General features: G+C 36.2%; 1 protein-coding gene and 1 pseudogene across 1 annotated transcript; one reads left to right on the top strand and one right to left on the bottom strand.

Annotated features, from left to right (window-relative positions):
* Nucleotides 1–1,261: 1,261 nt before the first annotated feature.
* LOC100477019 lies at nt 1,262–4,093 on the bottom strand (annotated as a pseudogene).
* Nucleotides 4,094–6,632: 2,539 nt separating this feature from the next.
* NMBR (neuromedin B receptor) lies at nt 6,633–21,054 on the top strand. The gene is made up of 3 exons (XM_002912637.4): nt 6,633–7,223; nt 18,225–18,573; nt 20,406–21,054. Exons 1-3 carry the CDS (start codon nt 6,766–6,768, stop codon nt 20,805–20,807), a joined length of 1,209 nt encoding a protein of 402 aa, XP_002912683.4. The 5' UTR covers nt 6,633–6,765; the 3' UTR covers nt 20,808–21,054.
* Nucleotides 21,055–22,185: the final 1,131 nt, after the last annotated feature.

Here is a 22,185-nt window from a genome sequence, read left to right as displayed (position 1 = left end):
AGATTTTCTCTACCTTCCCTCCCCTCATATGTGGACAACCTCACTATCAACATCCTGCATGGGATGATACATTTGTTATAATTAATAAATCTATATTGACAGATCATTATCACCCGGAGTCCATAATTTACGTTAGAGTTCACCCTTGGCATTGTTTTTTCTATGGTTTTTGACAAGTGTATAATGGCATGCCCCCGCCATTACAATATCATACAGAGTAGTTTCACCATCCTAAAGAGTCTCTGTGCATTGTCTTTTTTCCTCTCCATCCTCCGTAAGGTAACCTCTGGCAACTACTGATCCTTTTACTGTCTCCACGGTTTTGTGTTTTCCAGAATATCACACGGTTGGAGTCATACAATATGTATCCTTTTCAGATTGGTTTCTTTCACTTTGTAAGATGCATTTAAGTTTCTTCCATATCTTTTCCTGGCTTGATAGCTTATTTATATATTTATTTATTTATTTATTTATTTATTTATTTATTTATTTATTTAAGAGAGAGAGACAGCATGAGCAGGGTGAGAGGCAGAGGGAGAAGCAGACTTCTTGCTGAGCAGGGAGCCCTATGCAGGGCTTGATCCCAGGACCCTGGGACCCTGACCTGAGCCAAAGGCAGTAACTTAACTGACTGAGCCACCACGTGCCCCCATAGCTCATTTTTTAGTGCTGAATAACATTCCGTTGTCTGTATATACCATATTTTATATGTCCACTTACTGAAGGACATCTTAGTTACTTCCAAGTTTTGGCAATTATGAATTAAGTTGCTGTAAACTTCCGTACATAGGATTTTGTGTGGACATTAAGTTTTCAATTCATTTGAGTAAATACTAAGAAGTACAACTGATACATTTTGTAAGAACATATTTAGTTTTGTAAGAAAGTCCAAACTGTATTCCAAAGTGGCTATAGCATTTTGCATTTCCAGCAGCAATAGATGAGAGTCCTGTTGTTTCACATCCTCATTATTGTTTGGTGTTATCAGTTTTTTGGGTTTTGGACATTCTAATAGGTGTGTATTGGTATCTTGTTGTTGTTGTTGTTGTTTTGAATTTAAGTGCTTTTTATTTTTTGACAACCTACATGACATTTTTTTCCCTTAAAAACAATGCCTCTGCTCCAAATAAATCAAGGTCAAAATAAATGAAGAGCTCTAGATGACAACAGTCCCTTTGTCTAAGTCCTGGTGTTGTGTGGATGAAAAGCAGCAGTCAGTTATGACAACAGGTGATAACATCCAAAGTAGCAGCCAAATGTGTTAACATTTTTTCACAGCTAAACCATCCTTAAAGTAAATCACATATGGGGTCACACCATCCTCATGGTGGGTCCAGGATAACAACCGTGTCATCTGGATTCATGTTTTTATGAATAAAGAACTGGTTGTTTTTGAAATTAGCAAGGATGTGCTTGATTTGTCCTGTAGCCCCTGTCATAAAAGGTTTTACTCACTATGGTCATTAATCTAAGTTTGCCTTTGATTGATTTCATATAGTCTTTGATGTACTTCTTGGGGGTTTCTTTTGTGACTCTGGTTCCTTGTAAGTGATGGTTCATGACAATATCAACACCAGTGCTTTGGGTACCTTTGCCCTCGGGGCCTGCAGTGAAGGCAGGTTCACCAATGAGCGACTCATCAGAGTTACTGTCTTATTGGCCATATTCCCCTCTACCTCCAGGCACAACACAGCTCATCATGGCTGACGAGGTCCCAGTAGATGATCATGACAATGGCTGGAGAGAGTTGATGGTAGTGCTAGCCTAGCAGGAGCTCACAGCTGGAAGTAAGTGGTATGCAGCCAGATGGCGTGCTGGGGAGGGGGTAGTGGGTGGAAAAGCTGTCTGTTCAGATTTTTTGCCAACTTTTTAACTGGGTTTTTTGGGTTTTTTTATTGTTGAGTATTAACTATTTTTGGACAACAATCATTTACCAGCTATATGTCTTAGAAATATTTTTTCCCAGTTTGTGGCTTGTCTTCTCATTTTCTTGACTGTATTTTTACAGAGCAGACGTATATGATTTCGACTTGCTAATTTGGTCAAGCTTATTGATTCTTTCTTTATGCATTGGGCTTTTGATATTGTATCTAAAAAATTATTGCCATCCAAGGTCATCTAGGTTTTCTCCTATGTTACTTCTAGGAGTTTTATTGTTTTATGTTTTACACTTAAGTTGATGGTTAATTTGTGTGGGGTATAAGGTCTGCGTCTTGATTTTTTCTTTTTTTTTTTTTTTGCACGTGGATTTTTTTTTCTAGCACACACACTTTGATGAAGGACAATCTTTGCTCCATAGTATTACCTTGGCTTCTTTGACAGATATTAGTTGACTATATTTATGTGAACCTATTTCTGCACACTTTATTCTATCCCATTGATTTATCTGTTTATTCTTTTGCCAATACCATATTGTCTTGATCACTGTAGCTCTATAGTAAATCTTGAAGTCAGGTAGTGTAAGTTCTCTGACTTTGTTCTTTTTCAATATTGTGTTGGGTGTTATGGGTCTTTTGCTTTTCTGTATAAACTTCAGATTCTCTTTGTCAATATCCACAAATTAACTTAAGATTTTGATTGATATTGCATTGTAGATCAAGTTGGGAAAAAATGATAAATTAAAAATATTGAGTCTTCCTATCCATGAATGTGGATTATCTCTCCATTTATTTCATTCCTTTATTTATGTGATTTCTTTTATAAGAGTTTTATGGCTTTCTTCATATAGATCTTATATATATTTTTTCAGATTTGTACAAGTATTTTATTTTGGGGATACTTGGGTAACTGGTATTGCATTTTTAATTTCAAATTCCACTTATTCACTGCTAGTATATAAAAAACCAATTGACTTCTATATATTAACCTTGTATCCTGCAACCTTGCTACAATTGCTTTTTAGTTGCAAGTTTTTGTTGTTGTTGTTGTTGTTGAATTTTTTGGGTTGTCTACATAATCATGCCGTTTTTGAACAGTGACAGTTTCATTTCCTCCTTCCTAATCAGTATAACTTTCATTTTCTTTTCTTGCCCTATTGCATTGTTAAGATTTCCAGTACAATGTGGAATAAAAGTAGTGAAAGAGATCATCCTTTCCTTGTTCCCAATCTTAGTGGGAAAGCTTCCAGTTTCTCTTCTTGGTAGAATTTTCTTCATGTTTCTTCCGCCTGGGATTTGCTTTCATCAAATTTGAAAAAATACTGAGCCACTATTTTAATTTTTTTTCTCTCCTGTCCTTCAGGAACCTAATTACAGAAAGATTAGGTCTGAATGCTTCCTCAGTGCATTGAAACACTGTACTTATTTTTTTTTCAGTTTTTTTTCCCCTCAGTATTATATTTTGGATAATTTCTATTACTACATTTCAAATTCACTGATCTTTTCTGCAGTGTTTGATCTGCTCTTAATCCTATAAAATTTATTTCCCATCATAGACATTGTTTTTTTCCTCTGTAGAAATTGAATATGTCTTTTTATAGTCACCATTTCTCTATGTTAATGCTAATGTTTTCTTCTTCCTTCTCAAACACATGGTATAAGGTTTTAGTTACATTTTTAATATCCTTATCTATTTACTGTATCATCTGTATCATTATTGGTTTAGTTTCCATTGACTGATTTTTACTTTTTCTCTTTTTGGTTCTGATTTCCAGCTTATTTGCATGAATTTTAAATAACAAAGAATGTTTATATATACTTCCGAATAGATTTTGTTCATTTTAGGGCAATGAAATGTATATTATATATTTTATAAACATTGAATTCTTCAGTATTAAAAAGGTGTCCCTCAATTATATAGAAATCACATTTTTTTCCACACTTTATTCTCTTGGAAGAATGAGTTACAGTGGACTTTGAAGTCAAATTTAATAAGCTTCAAAATACAGTTTTACTAGACGCTTTAGGAAATTAAGCAAGTTATCTTGCCTCTATGAGTTTTGATCATCTCATATGTAAAACTAAGACTCAAATATGTACCTCATAGAATACTTATACACATTAAATTAGATGTAACTCTAAGGAACCTAATATGATGTATAGAACATTGACTATAATAAAAAAAATTGTCCCCATACAAATGAGGCAATACCCATGCACCTATATGTAATTTTGTGATATGTCTAAATAATACATACATAATTATAATAACTTTATAATATTTTAATAAAATTTCAGTAAGTCTATTATTTTAAAACATTCATTACACTCTCCAATCTCATGAACCTAAGACTTTGAGTAAATACATATGGATTCACTTAAAATACAAAAATTTCAATAATCTAGATACCTCATTTCTGCAATGCCAAGCAATTGGATATTTATTTATTTATTTATTTTTTAAAGATTTTATTTATTTATTCGACAGAGATAAAGACAGCCAGCGAGAGAGGGAACACAAGCAGGGGGAGTGGGAGAGGAAGAAGCAGGCTCATAGCGGAGGAGCCTGACGTGGGGCTCGATCCCAGAACGCCGGGATCACGCCCTGAGCCGAAGGCAGACGCTTAACCGCTCTGCCACCCAGGCGCCCCCAATTGGATATTTATTAATCCAGTTTTTAGACTAAACATTTTTCTCATCTAAATGCTTAGGATCATCAGACACAGTCAGAGGAGAATACAGATATTCATACAGCAATTTAGACTACAATATGTTTTCATATAAAAAAGATTAGAATGGGATAGTTGCATTTTGAAAGTGAGACATTTCATAATATAGAAGATTGATTTGCTAGTTAACTTATTTTGCATAATAAGATTGGATGTTAAAAGATACAATTTAAATAACTTTGAAGATAAAATTCCTGGAGAAATTCTCAACTTATATGTAATATTAATTGCCTTGATATATATAATATATAAAAGTGATTTATATACATATTTTCAGACTTAACTACATTTAGCCAACCTTAACCTAATAGCAAAGTAAGTAATGAAATCCAAGAAGACTATGATAAGGAATTGTAATCAAGCTAGAAAATATAAAATTGACTATAGTGCAAATGTTTATCTTGTCTAATGAAACTATGATAATTAAATGCTGTTATTGGCCAGAAATATTTGAACAATTGCTTATATTTTAGAAATGGGTTGGCACACTTCATCAGCTTATGGCTAGATCGTTGTAGGTAGCTCTTGACTAATTTTCTTCTTATCACACAATTTTATTCTTTAGTAACTGAGAACCAGCCTAATATCATTTCTAATGAAGAGTGTTATTTGGCTAACTTCAGAACTGTGCTACTTCTGAGGAGTTTACATTAAACTCAGATGGTGTTAATTTGGAAAGTCATTTTGGTTTTGGGAACATCCTATTTAAAATAGCGTTATCAGGTGACGGGGTTAAAGAGTACACTTATCATGACCACTGAGTTATGTATGGAATTGCTGAATCACTCTCTTGTACACCTGAAATTAAAAAAATAGTGCATTATATATGTACTGAGTATATATTTAGGGGTAGCATTGCTCAGTCATAGGCATTCATATGTTCAGCCTTAGTAGATATTGTCCAGCAAGTTTCCAAAAGAAAAAAAAGTTGGAATTCACTTTAGAAAATTGTCCATTTCTGCTAAAGTTAAACACATTCAATCATTGTGATCCAAAAAATCTACACCTGGGATTCAAATGTGCACCAGTAGACAGGCAAAGAATATTAATGGAAACATCGTCCAAATTAGGTAAAACTATAAAGAATCCATATGTCAACGTTAGAAGGGATGAATACAGTGGTACAGTTATACTGGAATACTCCGTGGCAATGAAAAATGCTACACACACAATCACGAGTGGGCGTCAAGGATATAATGTTGAGTGAAAGAAACTGGACACAAGATTAAATACTTTATGGTTCCATTTATAAGATGCTCAAAAGCAGCAAACTAATCTTAGATGATAAAAGGCAGAATAAATAGTGGTCACTTCAAGGGATAGTGGTTAGATTGTAGGTTCTGAATGGTGGTTAGATTAAGCTAAACATCTAAGAATTGTGTACCTTATGCATTCTATATTTCAATAAAATATGTTTTCCTATTTAGGGTGAAAAAATTGGGTCAAGGAAGAAGAGTGGGGAGGGAATTCCATTCATTTGCTCCATCCTTTGTCACTCATTCTCTTTCCTAAATTCAGTGTTCCAGTGTCAGGGCCTTGCCAGCTCAGCCCCTGAATTCGGAGGTTCGCACACTGGGGCTCCTCCCGCTCGGAGGCGGGTAAGGATGGAACTATGTAGGGGCACAGAGTGAGAGAGAGGACTCAGATCCCCTTCAATTCCACACATTCCAGTAGGAACTGCAGAAACACGAGCAAAGCTGTGGAAAGAGCAAAGTGTCAGCCGCCCCTCCACTAGTTCCCAGGGGTTCAGCTGCGGTTCGCTGGGCAGCAGCAGGATGACTTCCTCCCCTCCCCGAGAACTGTCCGACAGGTACTTTTATTAATTCCGGAGGGATAAATCTTTGTTCGCAAAAGGACTGTTCTCCGCTAGCTATAAAGGAAAATAAACCACTGAGGATTAGAACAAAGACGCAACTGCTTTGCCTTTTTTCTTTTTTTCTTTTCTTTTTTTTTTTTTTTTTTAAATTTGGAGCCAGCAGGCGCCAAGGAGCCCCTTCCAGGAGTGAAGCTCCGGAGCGTGACTGGATTCCTCACCAAGGCCCGGTCCTCTTTGGGACGCGGCAGTGTGACTAGCTCTCCCCGGGCAGTAAACTTGTTCCTGTGAGAGGGAAATTGATTAAGCCCAAGTGTGTGTTGCACTTTTCAGGGCACCCAGGCGCATGAAAGCTCCAGTGGACTCTCCTGGAAAGGAGAACATGCCCCCCAAGTCTCTTTGCAACCTCTCCCAGACCGCGGACGAGAATCCCAGCGGCTTGGTTCCCGGGGTGTATGAGCGGGACTTCCTGCCCGCCTCCGACGGGACCAGCGCCAAGTTCGCGATCCGCTGGGTGATCCCGTCCCTCCACCTGCTCATCATCACCGTGGGCTTGCTGGGCAACATCGTGCTGGTGAAGATCTTCATCACCAACAGCGCCATGAGGAGCGTCCCCAACATCTTCATCTCTAACCTGGCCGCCGGGGACTTGCTGCTGCTGCTCACCTGCGTCCCGGTGGATGCCTCGCGCTACTTCTTTGATGAGTGGATGTTCGGGAAGGTGGGCTGCAAACTGATCCCGGTCATCCAGCTCACCTCCGTGGGGGTTTCCGTGTTCACTCTCACTGCCCTCAGCGCCGACAGGTAAGGGCGCAGGTGGTGGTGGTGTGGTCTGGAACAGAGGTGGAGAAGGGTAGGAGTGCCGTGGAGGGAAAAAGGGGAGTTTGGAAAGGCTGGGGAGGGGCAAGGAGAGAGGGAGGGAGAGTGTATGTGGGAATTGGAGTAAAAGGAGTTAAAACGGACTGAGCTGTGAAGCTTGAAAAAGTATATAAGAAAATTATTACTTTTAAAATAATTAACATTGTTTTTTTAAAATTGGAAAGTAGTTTTAAAATTGCACGTTCTAGTCTTCCTCCTCCCCTGCACACACTTTGGAAATCTTTATTATCTATTTCATAGAAAAACTAGAATGATTGGGCAACACTGCAAATATTATATAGAAGCTTTTCTTGTGTGCCAGAATTTTAGAAGTGCACTTTCCTTATTCAGTACTTTAATAACCTGATTGGTAAGAATGTTTGACTTACTATTAGGGAGATATTTGATTGTGAGGTTTTTTCAAATATGGGGAAATACCGTTTACACTTATTAACTAAATTCTGATATTTATTTGAAGTCAAACAACTACAATAATAAATGCTCTTCAGACAGAAGATTTCACACTCTTGTTTTAATACCTCAAGTCAAGTGACCCCCCCCCCCAGCAGGTAGGTACCAAATTTTAGTGTCTTAAAATGGTGTTGTAAAAATACGTTTTTGATATCAAATCTGCTTTTCACATATTTTAATCATGGGGAGTGTCCATTATTCTACCTTGTGGATCAGCTAATTTCAACTATGTCATTCTCTGGGTGAAGATATTGAGGCCCAGGGAATGTAAGTCACCTTGGCAGAACAGAGAGAAGAATCCAGGCCTGCTGACTCCTGGTCCACTGCCCCTACCTTAGTCTCCCTATGATCATGCTTTCAAGCATTTAAGCAGGACGGATGTCTGGATGGGGGTGGGGACAAAATATCCAATTAGGCAACTGTGCATGGAGTCCTGGTCTAATTCCCTTGGGGTCAGGGTATGAACTTCAGCTATTTAGACAAACAACTGGACTTGGATGATTAAGGTGGTGTTCACTCTCCTCTTCTTCAATTTCCATGTTGCTATTCATGGAAAATGAGTCCATCTAAATTTCCTGGTATTTGTAACAATACCCTTCCATCACTCTGGCATTGAAGAGCCATTTTTCAATGAAGGAAAGACAATAATCACTGGAGAGTTGAGAGCTTCTGTCTTTTTAAACCAAGTATTATCAACTTTTTGGTGTGTGTCATATTCTTTCTAAAAACCACATTCTTATAAAAATAGCTGACTTTGGGTTATGTATGCACCTCAGCTTGCTAATATGATGCCATTTCTTTTAATTTTTATGAAGTCTTTTTTTGAATCCTATAATTAAAATGTGACTTTTTAGTTTAGCTGCCCTTCCTTATAGGCCCTATTTTAATTAGAAGGTTAAAAAAATTCTACTTAATGATTAGAATAAAACTTAATGAATAGTCATCATAACAGTAGTTAAAATTACTATCATTGTGCTTTTATTTCTATGAGTAGCAAGATCCAAGGCTTGAGTTTATTTCACACCCCTTTTTTCAATCTATTACCATGGAGACCCACAGGTAAATTGGCTCTGACCAAGCTGAGAGAACATGCCATTCCTCATGTACCTACTGACTTTTTCGGTTTGTTATGTATGTCGAGTACTCTGGAAATGCAGCACAGTTACCTTACTAAGGATAAAAAAAGGTGGGTTGCCTCTTTTACTTGGTCCAGATTCTACTCTTGCTTATTAGTGTGTGTTTTAGAATTATAAATCAAGGAACTGGAATCACTGGTGATGAAACGACCCATACATTCCAATATTCAATTAAAATGGTTTGGAAATGTTTTCCTATATATTGTCTACACTTGTACTTTTCTTCCAGAACATAGTAATTAAGTGTTGATAAGTACTTGATCTTCTCACATTTTATTTAAGCAAAAGTTTTTATTTCCTGTGAATTTGATAACAAGTAGAAGACTAATCTCCCTTAGCACTATGCTTTTTGTATGGGAGTTCATTACCCTCACAACACTATGAAGGAGGTATTAATATTAATACCATTTTAAAGCAAAGAAAACTAAGTCTTGAAATTAAGCAACATTTTAATGATCTCACAATGATGGAGCCAGCATTTGAGCTCAGTTCAAAGCCCATACTCTTTACCATTAAGCCACATTATTGCTTTTCTAAATATAAGAAATTATTAATGATTTTTCCTACTAATGGTAGACTGAGTTCAGTTTGAAACAAAGCACCCAAGAGTAAAAAAGAAAAAATGATTGCAAAAGCTGATTCATTACATTCAACAAAAGCAAAGAACATCATAAAATGTGATTGTAAAATAAAAGAAACATCTCAAAGTCAAAATTAAGTAGTAGTTGTAGCAACAGGAAAACCGAAACAAAACAAAACACACACATACACAAAAAACCCCCAAAACCCTGTTTTTAGAGTTTTTAAAAAAATTTATTTTATTTTATTTTTAAGATTTTATTTATTTATTTGACAGAGACAGCCAGCAAGAGAGGGAACACAAGCAGGGGGAGTGGGAGAGGAAGAAGCAGGCTCTTAGTGGAGGAGCCTGATGTGGGGCTTGATCCCCAAACGCCGGGATCACGCCCTGAGCCGAAGGCAGACGCTTAACCGCTGTGCCACCCAGGCGCCCCTGGATGGATGTATTTTAAAACACACCCTCCATACAGAAAAATACTCTTCATATCTTAAGCTTTGCCTGGTTTAGAATTTCCATTAGGAGCTGTGTGATGCTAGAACTTCTAGTTGGGTGAATAAGGTGGTGCAAAACACATGCTCATAAGGCAGCTATTTTCTTCCTTTGCAAATTAAGAATAATGTCCTCAACTTAGAGCTGAGGGTCTATAGCTGGGATCCTATTATTTCCTTACCTGGATATTGAGGGAGAAAGATCAAAACGGGGGAAGGGACACTAGTATTGGTGAGGCAGCTGGATGGTGAGTTCTGTCTCCAGGGCTCTACCTATCACTCCACTCCATGTTGCAGCATCTCAGACAAGACTTTCAGTTAATAATTTATGCTGATTCTATTGGGCCCACTTCTCAGTGGAAACAAAGACTCTCTAAGATGTACCTGTCAGTCTTTTGCCTGTGGTGCTACATTTAAATAGGGGCCCATCTACTCTGGCTGAGCCAGGAGGTCAGACAGGGAAGTTCAACACTTCCCATATTGTTAGTTGTCTCAGCAGTACGGTTCCTGTTTGTGTGTTTCAGGAACAAAAATGACAATTTACTTTGGTTCTTCCAGTTGCTGATTCCTCAGGAGGGTTGACCAGTTCCAAGGTCTTTAAAATTTTTAATTGCATTTTTACTTTCTCATTCTCAGCAAGTTCTTTTTTTTTTTTTTTTTTATTAAAACCTGAGTATAGTTGACATACAATGTTATATTAGTTTCAGATGTATAACATAGTGAGTCAACTTCTCTGTATATTATGCTATGCTCACCACAAGCGTAGCTACCATCTGTCACAATGCAACGCTATTACAGTAACGTTGATTATATTCCCTATGCTGTTCCTTTTATTCTCGTGACATTCATTGCATAACTGGAAGCCTGTATCTTCCTCCTTCACCCATTTTGCTCAGCCCCTCACCTCCCTTCCTTCTGCCAACCATTAGCTCATTCTCTGTATTTGTAGGTTTGATTCTGCTTTTCGATTTTTTTATTCGTTTGCTTTGTTTGTCAGGATCACACATGAAAGAAATCATATGGTATTTATTTTTCTCAATCTGACTTATTTCTCTTAGCATAATACCCTCTATGTCCATCCATGTTGTCACAAATGGCATGATCTTATCCTTTATTGTGGTTGCATAATATTCCATTCAATAAGTTCTTACAGTTTTTTAATTAGTCCTGACTGGCTTATTTATTGTATTTCTGGAAAATTTGATGTTGACATGAGGTGTAGATGATTCCCTTCTGGAAGGACTTGATTCAATATTCAGTACAAGATAGTTATATGCTATAGTTGTGTATTTACTTTTCATTATTATGTTTACTTTAGAATCAATATGTAGATTTTAGGTAATATTTATGTAACCAGTAGATTATTTTCAGCTCTATGGAGAACTCCACCCACATCCCAAATATACTGACCACTGGTATTTGAAAAGTTCATTCCTTTATTTTCTATACAAAAAGTTACATGTCTTCATTATATTTCCTTTTTTTTATTGTTGTTTTTGTCCCTGTACTCTTATTTGTTTCTGTTTGATCACTGTCGTTTTCAGTTTCAATCCAGGCTTCAAAGTGATGAACCAGCTTAATATTGCTAGGTTCAAACTTAATGAGCTGTCTCTTAACTTATTGTTTTAATTATTTATACAAAATATTCATTGTTATTAAGTTCATAGCCTATCTTTGTGAGTGCCACGATTTATTGAGGTTCTAGGCAGTATTTAATTTTCTTTATTTTTTCCAAAGGTTTATTTATTTACTTTAGAGAGAGAGTGAAAGGGAGTGAGAGAGAGTTTGTGTGTGTGCACATGAGCCGGGGTGGGGGGGGGGGTTGAGGGAGAGGGAGAGAAACAAACTTCCCGTTGAGCGTGGAGCTCATGGGCTCCCTCTCAAGACCCTGAGATCATGACCTGAGCCAAAATCAAGAGTCCGATGCTTATCTTATCCAACCCAGGCAGCCCCCTCCACCTTGCAACTTTAAAAGAAATATTTATTTATCTCTTGCTCCCTCTGCTGGATAAGATTTTAGGCAGTATTTTCTATTTCCAGTTACTCCTGGATCCTCAAGGGGAACAAGAATAAATGATAACCACTTATTTATCCCTAGCCCTTCCCTTGATGCATCTATTTGCCATTAAGGTTTTGATTCCTGTCTTCTGCAGATTTTCATTAAGAATATTGTTTCAACTTTCAATGTAGACCTTCTTTACTTTTATTATTTGTGGAAGTTTAGGGGGATTATTTTGAAAATGAACATTTTAATAAGTGATTTAATTTAAATTAATTTTTGGAAGAGAATCACATTTTAAGAGACAACCAAGCATTAAACATCTCATGAGAAGCCAGTTTTAGGTTATGAGAGCAGACCTGGAAGTGACTGTAGGTATTTACATGGATTTGATGAAAATGCAGTTTTTAGAGATGACTCACGAAATAGGAAATGGGGATGCCTAGGTGGCTCAGATGGTTAAGCGTCTGCTTTCAGCTCAGGTCATGATCCTCAGGGTCCTGGGATCAAGCCCCACGTCGTTGGGCTCCCTGCTTGATAGAGAGCCTGCTTCTCCCTCTCCCTTTCCCTCTGCCTGCTGCTCTGACTGCTTGTGCTCTCTCTCTCTCTGTCAAATAAATAAATAAATAAATAAATAAATAAATAAATAAATAAATAAATAAAATCTTTAAAAAAATGAAATGTTACTTGCTAGTACTATTGAGGCTTAGTTTCTCCCATAAAAATGATCATTAAATTGAGAAAACGTGATTGCAGACACAAGTCAAGACTTTCCATTTAAAAATACCACTGACTTTTAAAGGACAAGGAGATCAAATGTCTAAAAATAGAATAGATAAAGCACTTAATTTTTCAGTTGCATCCTCTGCAATGTGCCATAAACTGAAAAAATATAGACTCTGAAGTCACAAGATAGTCTTGTGTGAATCCTGAGTCATCTGCCTACTGGCTATCATTTCAACATCATTTAATCCCTTAATCTCAATGAATTTTTCTGTAAAATGGGTACTTTAATTAATTTTACTGCACGGGATAATTTTATCAAATGACATAATATGCAAGCATGTTTAAACAGTATGTAGCTGTGTAACTACTTATACTATGTCAACTGTGTGTCAGGATGACAAATAACCCATTCACTCAAACCAATATTTATTCACATACGCAGTTAATTATTAGATAATAGGCACTGAAGTGGAGAACAAAATGAGCCTATTGTAAAATTAATGAAAATGAGCTCTCTACCTTGTATAGGCCTTCTCCAATTCCTTTAATCATAGACTGGCTAGTTCCAACCTGTTGCCTTCAACAACACCATCTGTCATTGTCATTCTCCTTCTTGCGACATTTTCATATGTCATTTAAATCATACACTCTAATGGATTAAGAGCAAAATAATTGGGGGAGAGGGATAGAGAACAAATGGAATTGCTGAGCCCTCTATAATTGAATCTGGTATTTTTCATCCTTTCCACAGTGACATCCCACTTATTACATTATGTTTAAAAGATTATTGCTTTAGTCATTCTGTTATGATCTTGAATAGATATTTTTAAATAATAAATTCACAATAAGTTTTATTGCTATAAGCTATAAATATGTTTAAAACATGATGTGGTGAGAGCGCTGAGTGTTATACACAACTAATGAAGCATTGAACATAATGTCAAAAACTAATGAATGATGTACTATATGTTGGCTAATTGAATTTAAATTAAAAAAAAAAACATGATGTGGGACACCTGGGTGGTTGGTTAAATGGTCGACTGTTGATTTGGGCTGAGGTCATGATCTCAGGGTCCTGGGATGGAGCCCTGCGTCAGGCTCCAAGCTCAGCAGGGAGTCTGCTTGAGTATTCTCTCATTCCCTCTCCCTCTGCCCTTCCCCCTGCTTGCATGCACTCTCACTCTCTCTCAAATAAATAAATCTTTTAAAAAAAGAAAACATGATGTGACATACTATAAAAGGCAGGCATCTAATTCTTAACACTGAACTTTCGCTAGATTTCAGATACTCTCCATTGATGAATGTGTGTCCTTTGCACAAGACAAGCTCACAAGGGTCTTGTGGAAAGATGGTCACTGCCACAGTCAATGTTCTTGAAAGGTGATTTCTAAACCTGGTTTATATTCAGAATCATTTGAAAATCTTAGTAAAATGCAAAACCTCACATTTTTACATCCTAGAGACTCTGTGCTGGTAAGTTTGGGGAGAAACCTAATACTCTATCTGTTTTCAGCTCTAGATGATTGATTCTGAATATTGATCCAGCTTGGGCATTATTGGACTAGACTGTGTCTCCATCTCTAACGTCCATTCTCCCCTTAACCTAATATCCAACGACCACCGCACTTTACCAAAACTGCTTTTCATAAGTGATCTCCTTGCTGCTTAGACCGCATTTCCTTATCAGTTCAACAAATGTTCATTGAGAAATGACTATGGGTCAGGCATTGTGTTATGCACTTTAGATACAACAGTAAGCAAAAGGAGGTTTCTGTTTTTGTTTTTAGAGTATTTGTCACAGAAGGTCTATACTTCTTTTTGAAGTTTTCTCTTTCTCTTGCTTCCACAACACCTTTCTCTCCTTTGACAGATTGTTCACGTTTAACTCTTTGTTGGCCTCTGATAAATGAAAGTATGATAAGAAAAAAAAAAGAAACTATGGATAACATAACTAATAGGTTTATAGAAATGTGTAGATGGAGATTTTGAAATATTTAGATAACTTTACATAAGCTAAAATGACCTAACTTTCATTATATATTTTATAATATGATTATATTCCATTATCCCTTTACATTAAATTTAGACTATACACAGATGTCATAAGTGCAAGATTCAAAACAGAAATTAATGAAGAAGCATATCTATTTATTAATATTTAACACATGACTATCTGAAAGAAAAAAAAACTTTTCACACATATGTATTATGCTACTAAATTTAATGAGATAGTTTGCAAACTGAGGGACTGTTTCATTCTTACATTTTTATAAAGTATTTGAAGGAAAGATGATTAAACATGTCCATACTAATTTGTACTGTATTGTTTGATTTTTTTTCCTTTCAAAGATGCACATGAAACATTAATGTAAAACTTATTCTCTGACAATTATGTGGTGTTTAAGTACTAATAATGACACTTCAGTAATCTGTTGTAAACTGTAATTTCTGGCTTTAGAGAATTGTCAGTACTCCCCTTTCCATCACATGTATATCATTTAGGGGAAGATCCAAAGTCTATTTCCCTTTCTTGCAGGACATGACCAGGAATCGTCCCTGTTGGAAAGGCCTTCTCTACCCATGTCTTACACTCCCACTAGGTTTCTTACTTCTCCTAAATCAAGAATTCTAGATCTGTTGCTAGCTCTACTATGGCAATATTGTCAGAATGAAAGAGTTATAACTTTCATTCCTCTTTGCATTTTCCCTAACATGCTTTATGTTTACCTGGTTGGATATGGGGTGGGAATAAGGGGAGGGGAGTGACATTTGTTTTCCTCTCCCTCTTTTTTTTTTAAAAAGATTTTATTTATTTATTAGAAGGAGAGAGAGAGCATGAGTCAGGGGCAAAGGCAGAGGGAAAGGGAGAAGCAGACTCCCTACTGAGCAGGGAGCCTGATGCTGCACTCCCTTCCAGGATCCTGAGATCATGACCTGAGCCCAGGACCCTGAGATCATGACCTGAGCCCAGGACCCTGAGATCATGACCTGAGCCAAAGGCAGATGCTTAACTGACTGAGTCACCCAGGTGCCCCTGTTTTCCTCCTTTTAAAATTCATAAAGGAAAGTTCAGAATATTCTTTGAGTTTTCTAACAATCTAACAAGGAAAGCTAGTTAATTGATCAAGTTATTCACTTGGATTTTATTATGAGAAAAAAAAATTTTTTGCTTGAAACTTTGGAGAAGCTGTGCTACTATTATTGTTAGCTATTATTGAAACTATACTATAAAAGAGAAGTAAACAAAATTTTCTGAATTATTTCCATACATATATAATAAGAACATATATTCATAACATAAGAATAGGACGCTATGCAAAAGGGTGACATGAAAACAAGAACTTCTAGAAAATAAAAATATGAGAACAGAAATTTAAAGAATGAGAAGAAAGAATGGAAGCTAAAGCTAATAAATTACCATAGAAAGTAAAACCAAAAAGAAGTTGGAGCTGAGCTTGTTAAAGTAAAAAAACGAAGAAAGAGGAATTGAGATTCAAGCACTGGGACTCCAATTATTCAGCAAGGTGGTAGAAGTTCATTTTTTAAAAAAGTAAATTCAGGGACATGGAAAATTATGCAAACAAAACAATGATCAAGTAGCAACTCTAGGTAAATCAGAGACATGTTTAAGAAAGAAAACATAGTATATTACTTAATCCTGCAGTGAGAGATACTTGTTTATTCAGAATAACAATATAGTGACTATTTTATAAGCATTTAATATAGCATACTAAATCAGAAAGTTGGTAATGGGAGGAATAGAGGTGGTATAAGAGAGAAAATTTTCCACTTCTGTAACAGGATGTCAAGACAAATGTCGATAATATTTATTTCAAGAGACAGTGGCAGAAGGACATTTCTTAGACATATGGAGGTAATGATGTGAAATTGGTTCAATCCAGGAGCAGGACCTGAAATGAAATCAGGGGCTTCTATTTTTCTTTATAGTCTTGTAGTGCTCTCTGATTAAAACAAAAACAAAAACAAAACAAAACAAAAACCTCTTTGAATGTATTAATCTAACAAAAAATTTAAACGAAACAAACAAATAGCTCATTCTAGTTACTGATTGTAATTCTCCTTTTAGTTTCTTAAGAACATGCAATTAAGCAGAATGGGGAGGGAACACATGCCTACTACGTTCTGCCGTGTACAAAGTCTGGGTAAAATAAAGGCATCATGCATGCTACTTTATTTAATTTGGTGTTGAGGCCCTTTGCTGTTGTTCTACTTTGAAATTTATATGTTTCTTGTTATACATGAGAAGATTCTCTAGATAAAAATATGGACTTTCTCTTATTGAGAGCTTGGGAAGGACACTTGATGCCAGTCAGGGAGGACAAAGACAGGCTCCCCTCGGGCTGGGAGCTGTTCCTTTCCTGTGGGCAATGGGAAACAGCTTTACAGAACCTCAGAAGATCTAACCTGCTTGTTATGGTACTTGAAATATTCTGAATTTTTTAGGACACCAGAATAAATCAAATGTAAATAAGGAGAAGGTATAGAATCATGGCGTGGTTACTATTTTGCTAATTGGCAGGCACAGTAATAGGTGCTCTCTCTCTCTCTTTTTTTATAATCAAGAAACTTCAAGAGAAATGTTTTCTCCCCACCTTACAGATGAAGAAGACCTTAAGTGATTTTCCAAAGGATATCAGAGATGAGACAATGGCTCAGATGTGACTAAAATCACTTTTTACTGTATTGTGTTAACCTTCTAGGTATACTGTAACCTGAAATACTTTCAGAAAAATACAAATGATTTGATGTTCACATATAATTTTGGTTTGTTTGCGTTATTATTACCCTTAAGTGTGTGATTGAGTTAGCCGTTTGGATCGTTTAAGCCCTGTGTCCTGGAGTATGGTTCCTTTTACCATTACGACAGTTTTATATAGGAAGAGAAGATTTCATGAGGTCTCAAAATGAAATAAATTTGAGCTGCAAAGATAGAACGTTACTTCATCCTCAGTTCTTTCAGTACTTGTGATTGAATTTCGGCAGAAATCCCAGTCTAGATTAGTCTATAAGATTTACTGATGTCCTCAGGAAAAAATGTGGGCGACTCAGGCTCAAAAGTTGAAGAAGAGTATCAAGATAGAACTTAGTAACATTATTTTGTAGATATTTTATATTTTAGGGCATTGTATATTATTGCAATTTCAGTAGTGATAGCATTTTTTGGAAAATGTAATGATTTAAATAAAAATATTCAATAAATGATGATACTTTGTAGTATTACTGATTTAGAATAAGACTTGTGAAAGAGGTAAGCAAATTAATGCAATTTGGGGAATGACAGTTTAAAATCTTTCCTTCTCTTCCTGTCTTCTGTGCTAATAAGCAGTGGAATGACTTGTAGACAGACAGACATCGGAGATCTGAAGTATTCCATACACTACAAAACAGCTAAGGGATAATGGAATATTAGCAAGTAGGATCTCCTTCCTCCCTCCCTCCTTCTTTCCTCTCTTCCTTCCTCTCTCTTTCTCCCTCCCTTTACATTTTCCTTCTAAGAGAGTAATGTGAGGGGTGTTGTCTTTCCAGGTACAGAGCCATTGTCAATCCCATGGACATCCAGACGTCCGGAGCGGTGCTGCGGGCCTCTGTGAAGGCGGTGGGGATCTGGGTGGTCTCCGTGCTGCTGGCGGTTCCGGAAGCCGTGTTTTCGGAAGTGACGCGCATCGATAGCTTGGAAGATGGCAACTTTACGGCATGTATACCCTACCCTCAGACGGATGAATTACACCCAAAGATTCATTCAGTGCTCATCTTCTTGGTCTATTTCCTCATACCACTTGCTGTTATTAGCGTTTATTATTATCATATTGCAAAGACCTTAATTAAAAGTGCACATAATCTTCCTGGAGAATACAATGAACATACTAAAAAACAGGTAAGCTTGGTAGGTGTGTTTGTGTTCTGCGTGTGTGGGTCAGATGCAGTAACTGGTATTTTCTGGTCTGTTTCGTGGGTTCTCAATACCGTGAAAGATTAGAAGAGTCACAGGGCATTGGGATTTGCATTAGCCTGAACTAGAAGGGATGTTGTGCCGAGAGGAGGAGGGGAGCCATCTGCAATATGTGGCCATGTTATAGCTGTGTAGAGGTCCACTGAAGTCCAGCTTATCTGCCATCTGGGCCTAGAACTATTAAAATTTAATGTCTTTGAAGGCTTTTCTTTATCTGCAAATGTTCATGCAAAAAACAACACAAATAAACCAGAAAATTATCACATTTCAAGAAGGTAACTTCTATTTATTGATGACCATCAACATCAGAAATCCACATCTTTAAAAGCTAAAAAATCAACCAATCAAAGTACTTGCAGATAAATTTATAGATTTATTATCTAAATATCTACCATCATTGAAGCAAAAAAAAAATTCAGGTCATAAGCTCACTGCACTTTTTCCTTTGTTCTGTGATCCAGTTTTTATCTCAATTAGGGTATTTGAGTTTTTGCTTTGGCTTTTAAAATTGAGTTCCTCTTACCCTCCCACCTCCACTTGGGTGTTTTAAAGTGGCCTTAGTGTTGCCTTGTTTTTGTGAATTTCTTTATTGGAATTTATAAACTCTGGCTGGGTAACTAGGCTTGTTATCAGCTGAGAAATAACCTCAATGCCAATAGCCTGCCTGTGCATTTGAGTCTCCAAGTATAGGCTGCCATGAAGTTCTTGCACCATGCTCCACCTGCTAGAGTGGACACTGCTTCATAATATAAATTTCACAGTTGAGCTCCTTGATATTGCCAGGTTGCTTAATTCATGCCACCAGGATACATCTGGGGTACCACATTTTGCTTTCCTCCTCTTTACTGCACCTTTATTTGCTTCCCCAATAACCACTCCCTACAGTTTTCTTTGGCATGTTCCAATTCACTACCAATAGTTCTAGCTCAGAAAATATCATTCTGCCTACTATCAATATCCTTTGGTACATTAAATTTTCATACTCATGTGGCCTTATTTAAATATTTAAGAAAGTAAGACAAACATGAGCTAAATCTTGGACTCTAGATATTAGAAGATGATTTTTAGATTTAAAAGATTTATTTCCAATATTTGAATTTTGTCTATCACATTCCTGAAGATTTTGTTATAAAACAGTAAACACAGTATGTAAAGTTTATGAAAAGAAAGAAAATGTCTTTATATTTTTAAAGGTCTCTAACATAGTAATACTTATAGGATTGATAGTTACATCAGATGGTTTTGATTTATGTGAGTCAGAAGTTTAAATCCCAAGTTTTTGTTTTTGTTTTTTTGGAATAAGGATTTAAAACGTCATGCTCTATTTCAGTTATCCTGATTAAAAAAAAATCTAATCTTAAGCATATTGTGTGGTTCATTAATTCAGTGGATTTAACACAAACAAATGATTTATATTTAAAGTGAACACACTAAGACTGTAAGCAACAGGAAAGTAGTTGAAAATAAGAGACAATTTTCATAGGTCACAGTTTTAACATGAAGACATAGCCATTTATTAATAATTTATCATCCAGTCTTGTAGAGGCTGTCACGTATTTTTAGATGAAAGAGTATAGTGACCAAAATAGGCTTTGTCAAACTGTTGAAATCATCACTTTGTTGAGGAAAATAACTTTTGTATTTTTGGATGCATTTGCTTGCCATGGTAAGTTTTACTGTTTTTACACCATGATGTTTTGCATGTGGGTGGTTCCATTTTCATTTTAACCAATGGGACTGTTTCTTTGTATTTGCAGATGGAAACACGGAAGCGCCTGGCTAAAATTGTGCTGGTCTTTGTGGGCTGCTTTGTCTTCTGTTGGTTTCCAAATCACATTCTCTACATGTACAGGTCTTTCAATTATAATGAGATTGACCCGTCTCTAGGCCACATGATTGTCACCTTACTTGCCCGTATTCTGAGCTTTTGCAATTCTTGTGTCAATCCATTTGCTCTTTATCTACTCAGCAAAAGCTTCAGGAGGCATTTCAATAGCCAGCTCTGCTGTAGGAGGAAGTCCTATCAAGAGAGATCAACCAGCTACCTTCCCAGCTCTTCTGCAGTGCGTATGACATCTCTGAAAAGCAATGCTAAGAACATGATGACCAATTCAGTTTTACTAAATGGGCACAGCATGAAGCAGGAAATGGCATTGTGATTTGAGCCATTTGGTGGAAAGAACTTACTCACCTTTCTATCTCTGTTGAGTGAGCAGAAAGAAACAATTTCCTCATTCTTACTATTTCTCAGCTAATTCATGAGGTGATTTCAGGACTGACTCAGAAAAGGCAAGACAAACACAGCTAGCATTCTTCTCTGAACAGGACTTTAAATTACATTGAAAAATGTATAGCTCACATTAAAAGTCATCCAAGATGCAGTTCTACATGTGTATAAATTAATATTGCTTCAGGATTTAAGCTGTTGTTAGAGACAACTCTAGTGTATTTATCTTAAATTTGTTTTATCTTGAAGCATGAAATGAATTTCTATATTGACTTGATTCAGTGAGGATAATATTCAAACTCCTATTATTTGAAATACAAGTCATATTTTCCTGGTGAATTTTATTCATAACTGGTGCATGTATTTATCTACTTTGTTTAAATAAAATCGAAAATTCAAAAGGTAGAGCTTAATCACAAGTCCATAATATTTATTTATTGTGATTCTTTGTGTAATTAATCATAATTTATAGAGATAGCTTATGTCTAACTTTTAGGTGTGTGATTAAAAGGTATGATGACATTTGATTATGAATAATAAAATGGATATCATATGAATATGATTGATTTTACATTATGAAGTAAAATAGTTATCATATGTCCCAAAACTATGACTTAGAAAATGGCAGGCCATTTCTGTATACATTGCTAAGTCCCTGAATATGTAGATGTTTCTGTATAGATATGATAAGATTACTGTAATTCTGGTGAGTTCAATCATTTACTCATCCTCTCTTGCAACAGCCACCTGACAAGAGTATGAAATCTCATTTAAGTAAGTTTACTCTGCATAGTGCCACAGTTTTTTCTAAATAAGTATTTTAGATATTTCACCAAAATGCAAATGTGGCCTTGATTAAATTCTAAAAGCTACCCCTTCTTAGATTTGTACTATTAAGTCTAACATTTGAATTAATATATTTCATACTATTTCTCTTCCCAAATTTGCTGAGTGGAAAATTCTATTAATATACTAGGCTCTTTCTTAAACACCCCTAAGCCATACTATTTAAGATATGAAATATTCACTCATATGCAGGAATGGGAAAAATAAACACAAGCAAAATGCCTATGATAGTTGATAATGATAATGTTAATGAACATTAATTGAGTGTTTTCCCTGTTCTAGACATAATCCTAAAGCTTTATCTTTTTTATTTATCTAATTTAATATTCAGTGTAAACCCTAACATGAAAAAGAGAAAGAACAATTTTTTTTGTAGGGCATGAAGCCCAACAATTTGAGGAATATCTGTATTAAAAATACACAATTTTGTGGCGCCCGGGTGGCTCAGTCAGTCGAGCGACTGC

The sequence above is a fragment of the Ailuropoda melanoleuca genome, chromosome 10 (assembly GCF_002007445.2).
Source record: "Ailuropoda melanoleuca isolate Jingjing chromosome 10, ASM200744v2, whole genome shotgun sequence".
Classification (NCBI taxonomy): domain Eukaryota; kingdom Metazoa; phylum Chordata; class Mammalia; order Carnivora; family Ursidae; genus Ailuropoda; species Ailuropoda melanoleuca.
Note: the sequence above shows the minus strand (reverse complement) of the source record. Positions and strands in the feature narration are given on the sequence as shown.